The 15000-nt window shown below is 37.4% G+C and overlaps 2 protein-coding genes across 2 annotated transcripts in view; one reads left to right on the forward strand and one right to left on the reverse strand.

Annotated features, from left to right (window-relative positions):
* cthrc1b (collagen triple helix repeat containing 1b) overlaps nucleotides 1-503 on the forward strand; it is a 34952-nt gene extending 34449 nt beyond the window's left edge. Inside the window, exon 5 of the mRNA XM_056475443.1 lies at nucleotides 1-503. This exon is cut by the window's left edge and continues 438 nt beyond it. The gene's annotated coding sequence lies outside the window, so the exon portion shown is untranslated.
* Nucleotides 504-2662: 2159 nt separating this feature from the next.
* Nucleotides 2663-15000, reverse strand: part of slc25a32b (solute carrier family 25 member 32b) — a 25159-nt gene continuing 12821 nt past the window's right edge. Inside the window, exons 7-8 of the mRNA XM_056474920.1 lie at nucleotides 10922-11067; nucleotides 2663-6457 (exon numbers count right to left, since the gene is read on the reverse strand). Of these exons, the coding sequence (XP_056330895.1) occupies nucleotides 6331-6457; nucleotides 10922-11067 (273 nt within the window). The 3' untranslated portion in view covers nucleotides 2663-6330. The remainder of the gene's footprint in view (nucleotides 6458-10921; nucleotides 11068-15000) is intronic.

Here is a 15000-nt window from a genome sequence, read left to right on the forward strand (position 1 = left end):
TCTATCAAAGCTGCAGTCCAGAACTGTTTTTATTTTTTGTTTGTTTGTTTAAAATGACCCAAAATCAGCATTTGACCAAGTACTAACCAGCCAGTGTTCAAAACCATCTCCTTACCTTTCTTTTTTCTGCTAAACACAAAAGAAGATGTTTTGAAGAATGGTACAGACCTGTAACCATTGACTTACATTAGGGATGTCAAATTCAATTCCTGGAGGGCCGCAACCCTGCACAGTTTAGTTCCAACCCTAATTAAACACAGCTGATCAAACTAATTAAGTCTTTCAGTCTTGTTTAAAACCTACAGGTAAGTGTGTTGAAGCAGGGCTTGAACTAAACTGTGCAGGGCTGCGGCCCTCCAGGAAATGACTTTGACATCCGTGACTTAGTATTTGTTTGCCTATTATAGAAGTCAGTGATTTCCAGTTTTCAAAATATCTTTTTTTAGGAGATAAAAACTACCAAGAGGAGGAAAAAAAAAAAAAACATGAGAGATTTTTCATTTTTGGGTGAACTATTCCTTTATATTTGGGGGGGGGGGGGGGGGGGGGTTGAAATGACCCAATATCACCATATGACCAAGTAGGTAACAGCCAGTGTTCAAAACCATCTCCTAACCTTTCTTTTTTCTGCTGAACACAAAAGAAGATATTTTGAAGAATGTTACAAAGCAGTAACCATTGACTTAAATAGTCATTTTTATTCCTACAATAGAAGTCAATAGTTACCAGTTTTCAAAATGTCTTTAAAATAGAAAAAAACTTGCAAGATGAGTAAACGATGAGAGAGTTTTCATTTTTTGGGTGAAATATTCTATTAAAGCTGCAGTCCAGAACTGTTTTTATTTTTTGTTTGTTTGTTTAAAATGACCCAAAATCAATATTTGACCAAGCACTAACCAGCCAGAGTTCAAAACCATCTCCTTACCTTTCTTTTTTCTGCTGAACACAAAAGATGTTTTAAAGAATGTTACAAACCGGTAACCATTGACTTGCATAGTAATTTTTTTAATGATTTATTTTTGGCCTTTTTGCCTTTATTAAGTGGATAGGACAGTATTTCAGACAGGAAGCGAAGTGGGAGAGAGAGAGGGGGTAGGGTTGGGAAATGTCCTCGAGCCAGGATTCAAACTCTGAGTCCCTGAAGTGCTACTGCACCATATATACTCTATGTCAGTTCGCCGACCACTAGGCTATTGCGCTGACAAATAGTAATTTTTATTCCTACAATAAAAGTCAATAGTTACCAGTTTTCAAAATATCTTTTGGGTTTTTTAGGTGATAAAAACAACAGAGTAAAAAAAAAACAAAGGATCAGAGTTTTCATTTTTGGGTGAACTATTCCTTTAAAGCTGCAGTCTAGAACTGTTTTTTGGATTAAAATGACCCCAAATCAACATTTGACTAAGTACTAACCAGCCAGTGTTCTCCTTATCTTAACCTGATTGACAACAGTAAGCTTGTGAATTGTAGCCACAGTTTCCTGTTCTTAGCTGACAGTAGTGGCACCCTTCTGGTCTTCTGCTGCTGTAGCCCATCTGCCTCAAGGTTCAACGTGTTGTGTGTTCAGAGATGCTCTTCTGCATACCTCAGTTGTAATGAGAGGTCACTTGAGTTACTGTTGCCTTTCTATCAGCTGGAACCAGTCTGGCCATTCTCCTCTGACCTCTGGCATCAACAAGGCATTTGCACCCACAGAACTGCCACTCACTGGATATTTTCTCTATTTCAGACCATTCTCTGTAAACCCTAGAGATGGTTGTGCATGAAAATCCCAGTAGATCAGCAGTTTCTGAAATACTCAGACCAGCCCGTCTGGCACCAACAACCATGCCATGTTCAAAATCACTTAAATCACCTTTCTTCCCCATTTCTCAGTTTGAACTGCAGCAGATCGGCTTGACCATGTCTACATGCCTAAACACATTGAGTTGCTGCAATGTGATTGGCTGATTAGAAATTTGCGTTAACTAGCAGTTGGACAGGTCTACCTAATAAAGTGGCCGGTGAGTGTTTAGTTAAATATACAGTTTCACACATACAAAATATGTACTGTGGGGGAAATAAGTATTGAATAAGTATTTTCCTGGGAATAATTTTTCTAAAAGAGCTGTTGACGTGAAATTGAACCAGACAACACAAACGTTAGAAGAAAAAAAAACTGAATAATGAGTTGTGAAATAACAATAGAATGACAAGGAGAAAGTACTAAACTGCTGAAATGTATTTACATTTAACTTAACTTTAACTTAATATAAAAGGATTGTTTGTTGGTCAACTATGGCAGTCTTTCTCTGATGATGTCAGTTTAACAGCTTTATAACCAAGATTTGCTTAGCCACGTCCCTCAAACCATTAGTTTGCTGTAAGTGAAAGATTAGAGGCAGAGCCCAAAAAGAAAGCCCCGCCCCCTGCTTAATATTCCATTTCAGTTGGAAATACATCAATAACAATCAATTAATAGCCTCTTTTTGATGTTACGTTATCTTGTACTGTATGTTTCTAATAATGCAACACAAACTGCTACCAAAAAAAAAGTAAGTTAGTTTAAGAAATTGAGACTGTAGGTAACCCTGTAGGTTTGTAAGTAAGTTTAAGAAATTGAGACTGTAGGTAACCCTGTAGGTTTGTAAGTAAGTTTAAGAAATTGAGACCGGGCAGGTGCTGTAAAAACTCTGAATACATTTTAATGGATCATTTTTAAATGTCAATAAAGGTTTTTTTAAGAGATTTGCTAACTTGGGTACATGTTCTTCAAAGAGAGTCGGTTATTAACCTATGAGCGTTACAAGTTTAAGGCCACAAATCTAAGCTCATTAACACAAATGTCAGCGATGAGCTAGAAATGTCAGATTGAGTACATTTTGTGCACTTCTGATGTGAGGAATTAAACCTGAGGTTGAGTTTGTGCGGGAAAACGAAGAGTAGCAATGCGTTATCGACGTGTTGTAAACTTATGCAAGCATAAATCATATTTATCTTGATTTGTCAATGAATTATCAATAGGGCTGGGCAATGTAGACCGACAAATTATGTTTCAGTATAGTAGAAAAATTCTTGCCGGCCTAAAATGTTTTCAGTTGAATCAAAGGAACTTGGCTGCTTAATATTTAGCACTGTCACCTCACAGCAAAAAGATCTCTGGTTCGAGTCTCGGCTGGGTCAGTTGGCATTTATGTGTGGAGTTTGCATGTTCTCCCTGTGCTGGTGTGGGTTTCCTCGGGTGCTCCAGTTTCCCTAGAGTCCAACACATTGTGCTGTAGGTGAATTGAAGAAACTGAATTGGCCATGGTGTACGTGTGTGAATGTGAGGGTGTATGGGTGTTTCCCAGTGCTGGGTTACAGCCGGAAGGGCATCCGCTGCGTAAAACATGTGCTTGATTAATTGCCGGTTCATTCAGCTGTGGCGACCCCTGATGAATAAAGAGACTTGAAAAGTTGTGATTAGCTAATCAGCTAAAGAGGCTGCGATATGAAATATGTATTATTTAATTTCCCAGAGCAAATGCGTGACTGCCGTCTGTGTGTGAGTCTTACTAGTCAATTGAGTGAGCACACTTTTGTTCTGCCCAATCAGAACTTTTCAGTCTGCCTCTTATCAGCCATGTTAAGCTGCGGTCACACTTGACTTTTCTTCCCATAGTCTTCCATTCATACGCACGCGAATGCGTCAGACCGGAAACGCACGTTGCTGCGGTGCAAAGTTCAAGCTTGGTGAACTCTGACCTGCGAAATCGCATCACTTGACTGCGTGAGACCAATCGAGGATCAAAACATGACCTCTCTGGGCAGAAATGTAAACATGGAGCAATCGCTTGCTTTTTTAAATGTCTAATAAGCTTGTTTAATCCCGCCCCTTTTCGCAGCGCCGTACGACACAATTTCGCACACACAAATCTCAGTGTGACCGTAGCTTTAGTTTGCTGAGTGTTCTGTTTTATTATAATTATTTTTTTGTTTGTATAATAAGCTACACTAGCTCCCTATTTTGCGTTGAACTTGTTTACAGAAAGGTACGGTTATTTTATGTATGCCTGTCTCCTCTAGAGAAAAGTGTGCGTCTAATTTCTGAATATTTAAAAACGAATTTTAATAAATGTTGAAGTTAATATCTTTTCAGTTTCTTTTTTAACACACTACATTTTAGCAGTAAAAACCTACGATACAGATTACTGAGCTGAACCCTAACTACAAAATTAAATCGCAAATCAAATCGAAATCGCAATATCTGTCAAAAAATGGCAATTATAAATTTTCCCCAAATTGCACAGCCAAATGTAAAGTTTATAAATTTAGAGACTAGATTCAGAGGGTCTTTTAAGAAATGAATACTTTTGATTAATGATGCATTACTTTAATCAAAAGCCACAGTTAATGCATTTATAATGTTTTCAAAAAAATATTTTATATCCATTTATAAATTCAGTTTTATAATAAAACAAATGTAAGCTTTCTGTTAAGCAAACAATCCTGAAAATCTAAATGCTTGTAATGATTTCCACAAGAATATCAAGCAGTACAATATTGATAACAAAATAATAGAGACTGGATGCTGAAAATTCAACGTTTGCATCACAAAAAGAAATCTAATTAATTCAAAAAGTTATTTTGTGAAATAATATTTTCAAATTGTACCGTTTTTACTGTATTGTTCTCAACAGCAGTACATCTGGAAAGTATTCATAGCGTTTCACTTTTTCCACATTTTTTTATTGCCTTATTCCAAAATGGAATAAATTCATTTATTTCCTCAAAATTCTCCACACAATACCCCATAATGACAATGTAAAAAAAGAGTTTTTTAAATTGTTGTAAATTTATAAAAAATAAAAAACCTGAAGAATCACATGTACAGAAGTATTCACAGCCTTTGCTCAATACTTTGTTGCTGCTCCTTTGCTCTTACAGCCTCAAGTCTTTTTGAATATGATGCCACAAGCTTGGCACACCTGTCTTTGGGAATTTTTGCCCATTCCTCTTTGCAGTACCTCTCAAGCTCTATCAGGTTGAATGGGAAGCGGTGTACAGCCAATTTCAGATCTCTGAGATGTTCAATAGATTTAGGTCTGGGCTCTGGCTGGGCCACTCAAGGACATTCACCGAGTTGTGAAGCCACTCCATTGATATTTTGGCGGTGTGCTAAGGGTCATTGTCCTGCTGGAAGATGAACCAGTCTGAGGTCAAGAGCACTCTGAAGCAGGTTTTCATTCAGGATGTCTCTGTACATTGAACTTTCAGAGCAGCAGAAATTTTTCTGAAACCTTCCCCAGCCTTGTGCCTCGAGCCAATCCTGTCTCTGAGGTCTACAGACAATACCTTTGTCTTTATGCTTGGTTTGTGCTTTGACATGCACTGTCGACCCTGGGACCTTCTATAGACAGGTGTATGCCTTTTCAAATCATGTCCAATCCACTGAATTAACCACAGGTGAACTCCAATTAAGCTGCTGAAACATCTCAAGAATGATCAGTGGAAACAGAATGTAGCTGAGCTCAATTTAGAGCTTCACACTTCTGTACATGTGATTTTTCAGGTGTTTTATTTTTAATAAATTTGCAACAATTTCAAAAACTCTTTTTTCACATTGTCATTATGGGGTATTGTGTGTAGAATTTTGAGGAAATAAATGAAGTGAATCCATTTTGGAATAAGGCTGTAACATAAAAAAATGTGGAAAAAGTGAAGCACTATCAATACTTTCCAGATGCACTGTAAATGCAGTTATTTTGAACAAAATAAATATTTGAACAGTAGTATGCATACATTTTGATCATAAATATATTTTAATATGTAAAATGCCACATGGAGTGATGAAAAAAGAGCTGCTGAATTCTTACATTTTTAAATTTGCTTTCAAGAGTTATTTTTTAATTAATTTTAACTTATTCCCTGAAAATTATGGTAAAACATAAAAAATGCACACTATAAACCACGATCATGCCATGAATATTTAGGAATTACCCAGCCCTAGCATAATCCATTGATTATCTCTAAATAACAAAAAGAAAAGAATAAAAGAATTTAAAAAATAAACCTCCTTTGATTGTTACACCTTTTAATTAAATAAATCTTCATCTTCATTGTCCACATTCACCATAACCTCACCTCTTCCCTTCTGAAACTACACAGGAACTGTTTCTGACCAGCGTCTCCTGTTCATCACACTTTGATTTCAGTAATATCCTGCATTTCAGTTTTCCAGAGAGGACCTGCTTGTTTTATGTCCCTGTATTATGTCTTTTGTCTCCTCATGTTCTCTGTCAGGCCGACCCGCCTCAGGTCCGGCTCTGCTCCTCGATGCACAGATCTGCTGTGCTTATTTCTATTCTCAGATCATTTGTTCTGGTCCAGGAGGCGACGGGACACGTTCTCATACACCACGAAAGTGATGCAGCACGCTGGAGTGACCCGGATCAGGTTGGGCACCATTCCTTTGTAGAAACCCAGCAGGCCTTCGTTTCTGATCAGACATGAGGAAAAAGGGTAAACTAAGTGTTAAATTATCACAATCTTAATTATAAATATCCAAACACCTACTTTGACCCTCAAATAGAGTAGTTGTTACTCTCCTGATACATAAACTAAGCATTTGTGCTGTCAAATGAAATTTTTTAAATGTATAAATGTCTATGTTGGTCCTCAAATGCTGAAGCTGTAGCTGAGACTGTAGTAGAGTTTGGTTTGTCTTGTTAAAGTTTTCTGGGGTTTTTTTTACACTTCAGAGACATTAAAGGGTCACGAAACACCAAAACACATTTTTTTTGAGCTGTTGACAGTCATATGCGTGTCCCACGCTGCTATAAACACTATTAGGACACATATATTTCACAAAAAAGTGAAAATTGGTTGTTTTTGCATTATTTCGAGCAAATTCGTCCTTATTCTGGTATGAAACGAATATTTTAAGCTGCGTCACGCCGATTAGATACTTGTGTGTATTCCAGCATGGAGAGTGGACGTCTGTACCTGCAAGTGCATCGTGACGTCTCTGAGCATGCAGCATTAATTCATGAGAAAGACTTGGTTCAAACCAATCAGCATGCTCTATTGTGTATGCGGTGCAACTTCATTAATATGCATGACAGCTTCGAAGACTGTTTTACCTGTTACAGTGTTCAGACAGCAGAGAGACGCCATGTTGTGTTGCCAAAACAAGTGGAAGAAGAAGAATTGTTTGGAGACGCAGGTCGTCAGTGTTACATTTTTAAATATGCTGCAACAACGGTTTTGTTTTCATTTCAAGCTATGAGAGCACAGCTGGACTCACGTGTGGATTACAGTGCACGCGACAGAAATACGTTTGTAGGAACATTGTTTTACCCGAGAGCTTTTCGCATCTGGAAATGGTGAAATCCGGATTTGCCGCTTGTCTCCTTTTAAAAAAGGTGCAGTTCCAGTTGGTGTTGATTGTCCTGTCTCTACAGATTTGGCAAGTGTGTGCTCTTTGTTTGTTTATTCAGAGGCAAAGTTAGTTGGTATCGTCAGCAGTACTCTTTCAGTTTCTAAAGACATACTTTAGTCAAAATCATTTAGTTACTCAGTTTACAGTACGTTAATATCACTACAATATTATGGACTGAAAGATCCGCTGTAAATGCTGCTCTCCGAATTGTAAACATGTAAACACCGCAATCAAACTATTACCGTCGTGTAGAATTTTCGCCGCATTTTGTGACAGGATAGTCTAAACACACACAGCATCTAAGTTACCGAGAAATCCAGAGGGTTTTTTTATTTTTGTCTTATACAATGTGCGGTATCAAACATTCCATTAAAACTACACTCTTCCAGCAGTTCCTAGAATAGAAATGTTCCTAAATGAAAGTAAAAATGCCAAACTGCAGTTAAAGTCGACAAATTAATGATTTGGCAAATAATTTGATTACTAATATCCATGTAAACACAGTTACTGTGAGAATCAGCGCGCGTCCAAACGGAAACTCCCATTTTTATCCAAAACCTTCCCTCTTTCCCTCCCCCGACACTCCCACCTAAACAGAGCTAGACACGCCCACTTTCCTGACTTTTATAAACTAGAGGTGTGAAAACACCCTGCTGAAACAGGGGGGTTTCATGACCCTTCAAGACTTGCACTCAAATCAGTATGACAAATTACTGTTTATATCATGGTCTTTACAAGTGCAGAAGAAGACCTGGTATTTAGATATGTTAATGAACTATTCAAACAATGATCTGACCCGCCAATAGGAGCAGAGCAGTCTCTTAGAAAGGCGGAGTTTGAGAATTACAGTCCATCAACTGTTGCCTATTAATAATAATTAGGGATGCACGATCTATCGGCAGCCATATCAATATCAGCTTATAAATGCTGATGTTGTCGGTCCGATATCAAAATTAGGCCGATATCTTTAAGCTGATAGATTACGTAATTGTACAGAACTGCCTGTCTCACGCATGCATTCTCAACCGTCCATTCTGTCTTTATATTATGCACTGTGTTTGTTGTAAAGTCATCTGTGCTCAATGCTCAGGTGTTGTATCAAAATCTGACTCTAAGGACAAATCTGACTCTGCTTCGCATCACACAGAGCCTGCAGTTAAAGTTTCAAACCCACAATGGGTTATCATAAACCCCATCAATCCTTTTTCCAGCAATTGACAGCAACAACGAACATAGAACATAGAATCTGATTGACAAGCAGCACCTACATGTGACCTAAAGTGCCTAATGGTACATATTTATGCCACATTTTCTAAAGTAAAACATACTAGCTATCTGTATTAAGCTTTTGGATTGTATGGTGGCTCTGAACTGTCAAAACACCTCTCAAAATGCTTTTTAGCACATTACATATTTGTACACATGTACAGCGCATCCGGAAAGTATTCATAGCGCTTCACTTTTTTCACAGTTTTTATATTACAGCCTTATTCCAAAATGGATTCAATTCATTTATTTCCTCAAAACTCTTCACACAATACCCCATAATGACCATGTGAAAAAAGAGGGTTTTTTTCACAAATGTATTCAAAATAAAAAAACTGAAAAATCACATGTACAGAAGTATTCACAGCCTTTTCACAGGCACGAAGCTCTAAATTGAGCTCAGGTACATTCTGTTTCCACTGATCATTCTTGAGATGTTTCTGCAGCTTAATTGGAGTTCACCTGTGGTAAATTCAGTTGATTGGACATGATTTCAAAAGGCATACACCTGTCTATATAAGGTCCCAGGCTTGACGGTGCATGTCAAAGCACAAACCAAGCATGAAGACAAAGGAATTGTCTGTAAACCTCCGAGACAGAATTGTCTCGAGGCACAAGGCTGGGGAAGGTTACAGAAACATTTCTGCTGCTCTGAAAGTTCCAATGAGCACAGTGGCCTCCATTATCTGTTAGTGGAAGATGTTTGGAACCACCAGGACTCTTCCTAGAGCTGGCCGGCCATCTAAGCTGAGTGATCGGGGGAGAAGGGCATTAGTCAGGGAGGTGATCAATAACCCGATGGTCACTCTGTCTGAGCTCCAGCATTCTCCTGTGAAGAGAGGAGAACCTTACAGAAGGACAACCATCTGTGCAGCAATCAGGCCTGTATGGTAGAGTGGCCAGACATTCCCCCTGGAATTTGCCAAAAGGCATCTGAAGGACTCTCAGACCATAAGACACAAAATTCTCTGGTCTGATGAGAAATTCTCTGGTCTGATCTGTGGGGATGTTTTTCAGCAGCAGGAGCCAGAGCCCAGACCTAAATCCTATTGAACATCTTTGAGATCTGAAAATGGCTGTACACTGCTTCCCATCCAACCTGATAGAGCTTGAGAGGTACTGCAAAGAGGAATGGGCAAAAATTTCTAAAGACAGGTGTGCCAAGCGTGTGGCATCATATTTAAAACGACTTGAGGCTGTAATTGCTGCCAAAGGTGCATCAGCAAAGTATTGAGCAAAGGCTGTGAATACTTCTGTACATGTGATTTTTCAGGTTTTTTATTTTTTAGAAATTTGCAACAATTTCAAAAACTCTCTTTTTCACATTGTCATTATGGGGTATTGTGTGTAGAATTTTGAGGAAATAAATGAATTTAAACCATTTTGGAATAAGGTTGTAACATAAAAAAATGTGAAAAAAGTGAAGCGCTATGAATACCATCCGGATGCACTGTACATTACTGTAACACATTTTATTCAAGAACATTTAAGCTGGTTTCAGTTCTTAGTTCTTTCATTTTACTTAAAATATATTTATTTAACTTGCTTGTTAATTAAATCCCTTAATTAAATCCTTGTTTGTTAAATTATATTATTATTATGTAAAATCGTGAATATAGGTCTGTATAATACCCTTGAAATTTTTATATTATTGCTTTTTTGCTTAGACTATTCAGTTCATAAGATCAGTTCAAACTTTTATGAAGTTAAAAAAAAATCATTGTTCACTGCACAAAAAAAAATTATCGGCTAACATATCGGTTATCGGCCTCCAAATCTTAACAGTTTTCCCTTATCGATATTGGCCAAAAAATCCATATCGGTGCATGCCTAATAATAATATCTCATTCTTAATAATAATAATAATAATAATAATAATAATAAAGCAGCAAATCAAATGAAAATGTATTATTATTGTGACACTAAAGAATGAAGTATTTACGCAAATAATTCAGCCCAAGAATAAGTCATAATTAAAAAAAAGATTCTACTAGTGCTGTCAAACGATTAATCGCATATGTATGTATTTTGTATTATAGTTCATTTAATCATATAAACATTCGCAAACATATTCATGCATATGATAACTTTTTACATACATTTTTTTCCATTTTTATTGTTTTTTTTTACATATATAAAGCAGTCTTGATGAGCATAAAATCTTGTGATCAATAATGTATATTAGTATTAAAAGTAATAATTTATATTAATATTCTTTTAATATTATAAATATAGCATTTGTGGGTTCAGGTTTACCTCCACGTTCTCCAGACGACGTCTGTCAATCCATTATATGTGTTGTGCTGATCTTGCAGGCGGGCTCGGACCACCTGATATGGGTACGTTGTAGCCACAGCAAATATTTTGGACAAAGCTGCCATGGTAATGTATTCTAATGGATTCTGAAGACAAAACAGAGCACAAATGCACCAGGGGTTACTATAAACACCATTAAAGGTCCAGCGAAGTCCTTTGAAATGTGCATCTTTAATTCGCTGTTTCACGTAATCTCAACTGAAACATGAAGAGAGGGTGGGGCATAGAGTAGCTCCTCCCCTTTTAAAAAACAGCAAATAGTGGTTAGTTTTATCACCGCTCTGCCAGTGAGAGCGGTTGAGATCAAGCGCATCAAATGTGAAGCATCTTGAAAGGGGCGGGGCATATCAGATACTAGAGAGCATTTGATTGGTCAGAAGATTTGAAGTATGAGGTGACGTGAATAAAACTGTTGATCCAGTTAGGTGGAAGTGCCAAACCACAAGCTTTGGATGTTTATATCAGGTTTATATCTTCTAAACGCAAATATCGTCAGCACACTAGCTTATTGATATCTTAAAAACTAACAATACACTTACTAACGATCCAAAAAACTTCATTTTAATTTCACGGGACCTTTAATGATGATAAATGTGTTTCTCAAAACACCTTAATGTTTTATTTTATGCAGTGTGTTAATGCCATGAAGTATTATTTGTACATTTTTGTGCACTTAAAATTAACCATGCAGCATAATAAGGTCACGTGACAACAATGTAGCAAGTCTGAAACATTTAAAGTGCCCTTGTTATGCTCTTTTTCAGATATTACCTTTCTTGTAACACAGCCGTTTTGTGAATGTAAACGCTTTGCAAAAGTGTCAAATCAAAGATCAAAGTGTCTCCCCAAAGAAAGAAATGATTGTGAACCGCCAAAACATGTCATCAGTAATTCCAATCTCACGTCCTACACAAAGACATTTGCATATTACTAGTCTAAGGCGTCTATTGGCTGTCTGTGAATGCGAACAACGTCTACTTTTTCCCTCAAACACACTGCAGTTGTAGCTCAGATTGGGAAAGTGTGGGTCACGTATTCGACATGTCAAGTAGACTCTGTTTTCTGCGCTGCGAAAGCAAATCCACTTCCAAAGCATGGGCATTCAGCTTGAATTGATTTGGTCAAATTGATGCCATGTTTACATGCGCTGAAGAAACTGAAATTCAAAAGGTATTTTGCACAAAGCAGGGGGCACGGTGGCTCAGTGGGTAGCACTGTCGCCTCGCAGCTAGAAGGTCGCCGGTTCGAGTTCCAGCTCAGTCAGTTGGCATTTCTGTGTGGAGTTTGCATGTTCTCCCCTTGTTGGCATGGGTTTCCCCCAATGTCTAAACACACGCACTCTAGGTGAAATGAATTTACTACATTGTCCATACTGTATGTGTGTGTGTGAATGAGTGTGTGTGGATGTTTCCTAGTACTGGGTTACAGCTGGAAGGGCATCCGCTGTGTAAAACATATGCTGGATAAGTTGGCGGTTCATTCCGTTGTGGCGATCCCTGATGAATAAAGGGACTAAGCTGAAGGAAAATGAATGAATGAATGTTGCACAGAGCCGGTTTGGGCTTTTTGCAAAGGCAAGTTCAGGTTAAAGTCCTCATAACCAGGAAGGAGCGACTGTTTTTTTGTTTTGTTTTTTTTTTCATATGTGACACAGTTTCTGGAGAAACATAATATTTAATGAGAAAACAGTGGCTGTGGCAGGTTTTTTCTACTGCGAGCTGATTGGATGTAGTAAATTTCATTCAGAAAGATCAGGAAAAGGGTTTGGGGAGAGTTATTACAACCTAACAGACTCCTCAGTTGGAGGACTGACAGTTGGAGGGGGCGTGGTTATTATGATAGCCACGCCCAATACCTCAGACAGACGTAATCTGAGAAGTTCTCGATGACATGCACACATAAATTGTTCACCACGAAACTAGCAATGTGAGCTAACCAAATCAAAAGGGTTAGTTTTGATCTTATGAGGACTTTAAGAGCAAACTCTGAGTTTTGAGGCTCAAGAATGCGTGTTGGTTTTCTCAGACATCCTGAATATTCAAAGTGGCTCCCTGATCCCAACGAATGAGATATAATGTCCCGAAAGTGGAGTCGTCTCCCCTTCCCCAAACTTCTTAGCTTCGCTAGGGTTGCACGACACTGGAAAAAACTGACATTGCAATATTTCGTTTTTCTGCTTTAAACAGTTAAAGTCAGAATTATTCGCCCTCCTGTGAATTTTTTTTCTTTTTTAAATATTTCCCAAAAGATGTTTAACAGATTCAGGAATTTTTTATAGTATTTCCTATAATATTTTTTCTTCTGGAGAAAGTCTTATTTATTTTATTTCGGCTACAATAAAAGACGTTTTTTTTTTTTTTTATCATTTTAAGGTCAATATTATTATGCCCTTTAAGCTATATTTTGATTGTCTACAGAACAAACCATCATTATACAATAACTTGCCTAATTACCCTAATTTGCCTAGTTGACCTAGTTAAGCCTTTAAATGTCACTTTAAGCTGTATAGAAGTGTCTTGAAAATTATCTAGTCAAATATTATTTACTGTCATCATGGCAAAGATAAAATAAATCAGTTATTAGAGATGAGTTATTAAAACTATTATGTGTAGATATTTGTAAAAAAAATCTTCCCTCTGTTAAACAGAAATTGGGAACAAAAATATACAGGGGGGGTAATAATTCAGATTTCAACTCTATATTGCCATATGAACATCATTTCACAAGATAACCATTTTGGAAAGAAATCCATTTTACATATTTGGGAGGATTTTAAATGGAGTGCATCTACATAAAATTTACAAAACTATACAAACAATTCTATATATAAATATATATATATAAGCACATGAAACAAAAATCTATTAAACATCACTTAAAGGTTTTTGGTGGAGTCTAACAGTACTGTTGTACAGAAATTCAATAATCAAATGTAAAACTGTCCCGATCACCAGTGATCCTCCTGGCAGATTGATGATGAACTACACGTCACGTTGACAAACTTCAAATCCCATCATGGCATTTCACACACACCAGTTGCCAATCACCGCTGATGAGGGTTGTTGCTAGATCGGATATCGATGCGGCCGTAAGTTAACAAGAATTATTTATATTATTAAATTTCCCTTGTATTTTATTAACATCTACCCGCACCCCAACCCTAAACCCAACCGTCACAGTAATATAAAAACAGTAGTTGTACCGAGTATTATTTATGTTATCTATTAAATTACCCAATAAATTGTATTTTTTAACGCCTATACCCCCACCCCAGCAGTCACAGTACTGTTAAAATATTAATTATTGTTCAGTGTCATAAAAAAATGCTGCTATATTGATGTGCATATCGCACTTCTGGCCGGCAGCCTATCTGATCTAGACTTTACCGCTGATGAAACACACACAGCTGAAACTTGTTATCGCTGATCATTCAGACTATTTATACACCACACATACACCAGTTCAGAGTCTTTCTATCACGTATTCGAGCAAGACGAGAACAACAGAGGTAAGAATCCAAATGCTGGTTTAATAAGATTAATTGTACAGCCAAGCAGAGGTCAATAAAGGAGTAGCTGGTGTATATGAAAAATGCAAATCATAGTCAAAAAACAGACATAAGGTCAAAATAGGCGGCAAAACAGAATCTAACAATAAACAAGGCTAAGGTCAAAACACAACAGGCTAAAACAAAGAAACACCAGGACAAACACTACGTACATACAAAGACTCAGCCCTAAACTGCTGTATGTGTGGTGTATAAATAGTCTGAATGATCAGCAATCACAAGTTTCAGCAGTGTGTGTTTCATCAGCGGGAATCGGCAACTGGTGTGTGAAATGGCATGATGGGAATTGTAGTTCGTCAATGTGGCGTAGTTCACCAGCGATCTGCCAGAAATGAATCGCTGGTGATCGTGACAAAATAACACAGTATATTCTTCATTGTATGAATAATTAAACACGATTAATCTTTGTTAAAGTGGCCAAACTTTATCATTTCGTGTCGAAATGGTTTGA

Source organism: Danio aesculapii, chromosome 16 (assembly GCF_903798145.1).
Source record: "Danio aesculapii chromosome 16, fDanAes4.1, whole genome shotgun sequence".
Taxonomy (NCBI): domain Eukaryota; kingdom Metazoa; phylum Chordata; class Actinopteri; order Cypriniformes; family Danionidae; genus Danio; species Danio aesculapii.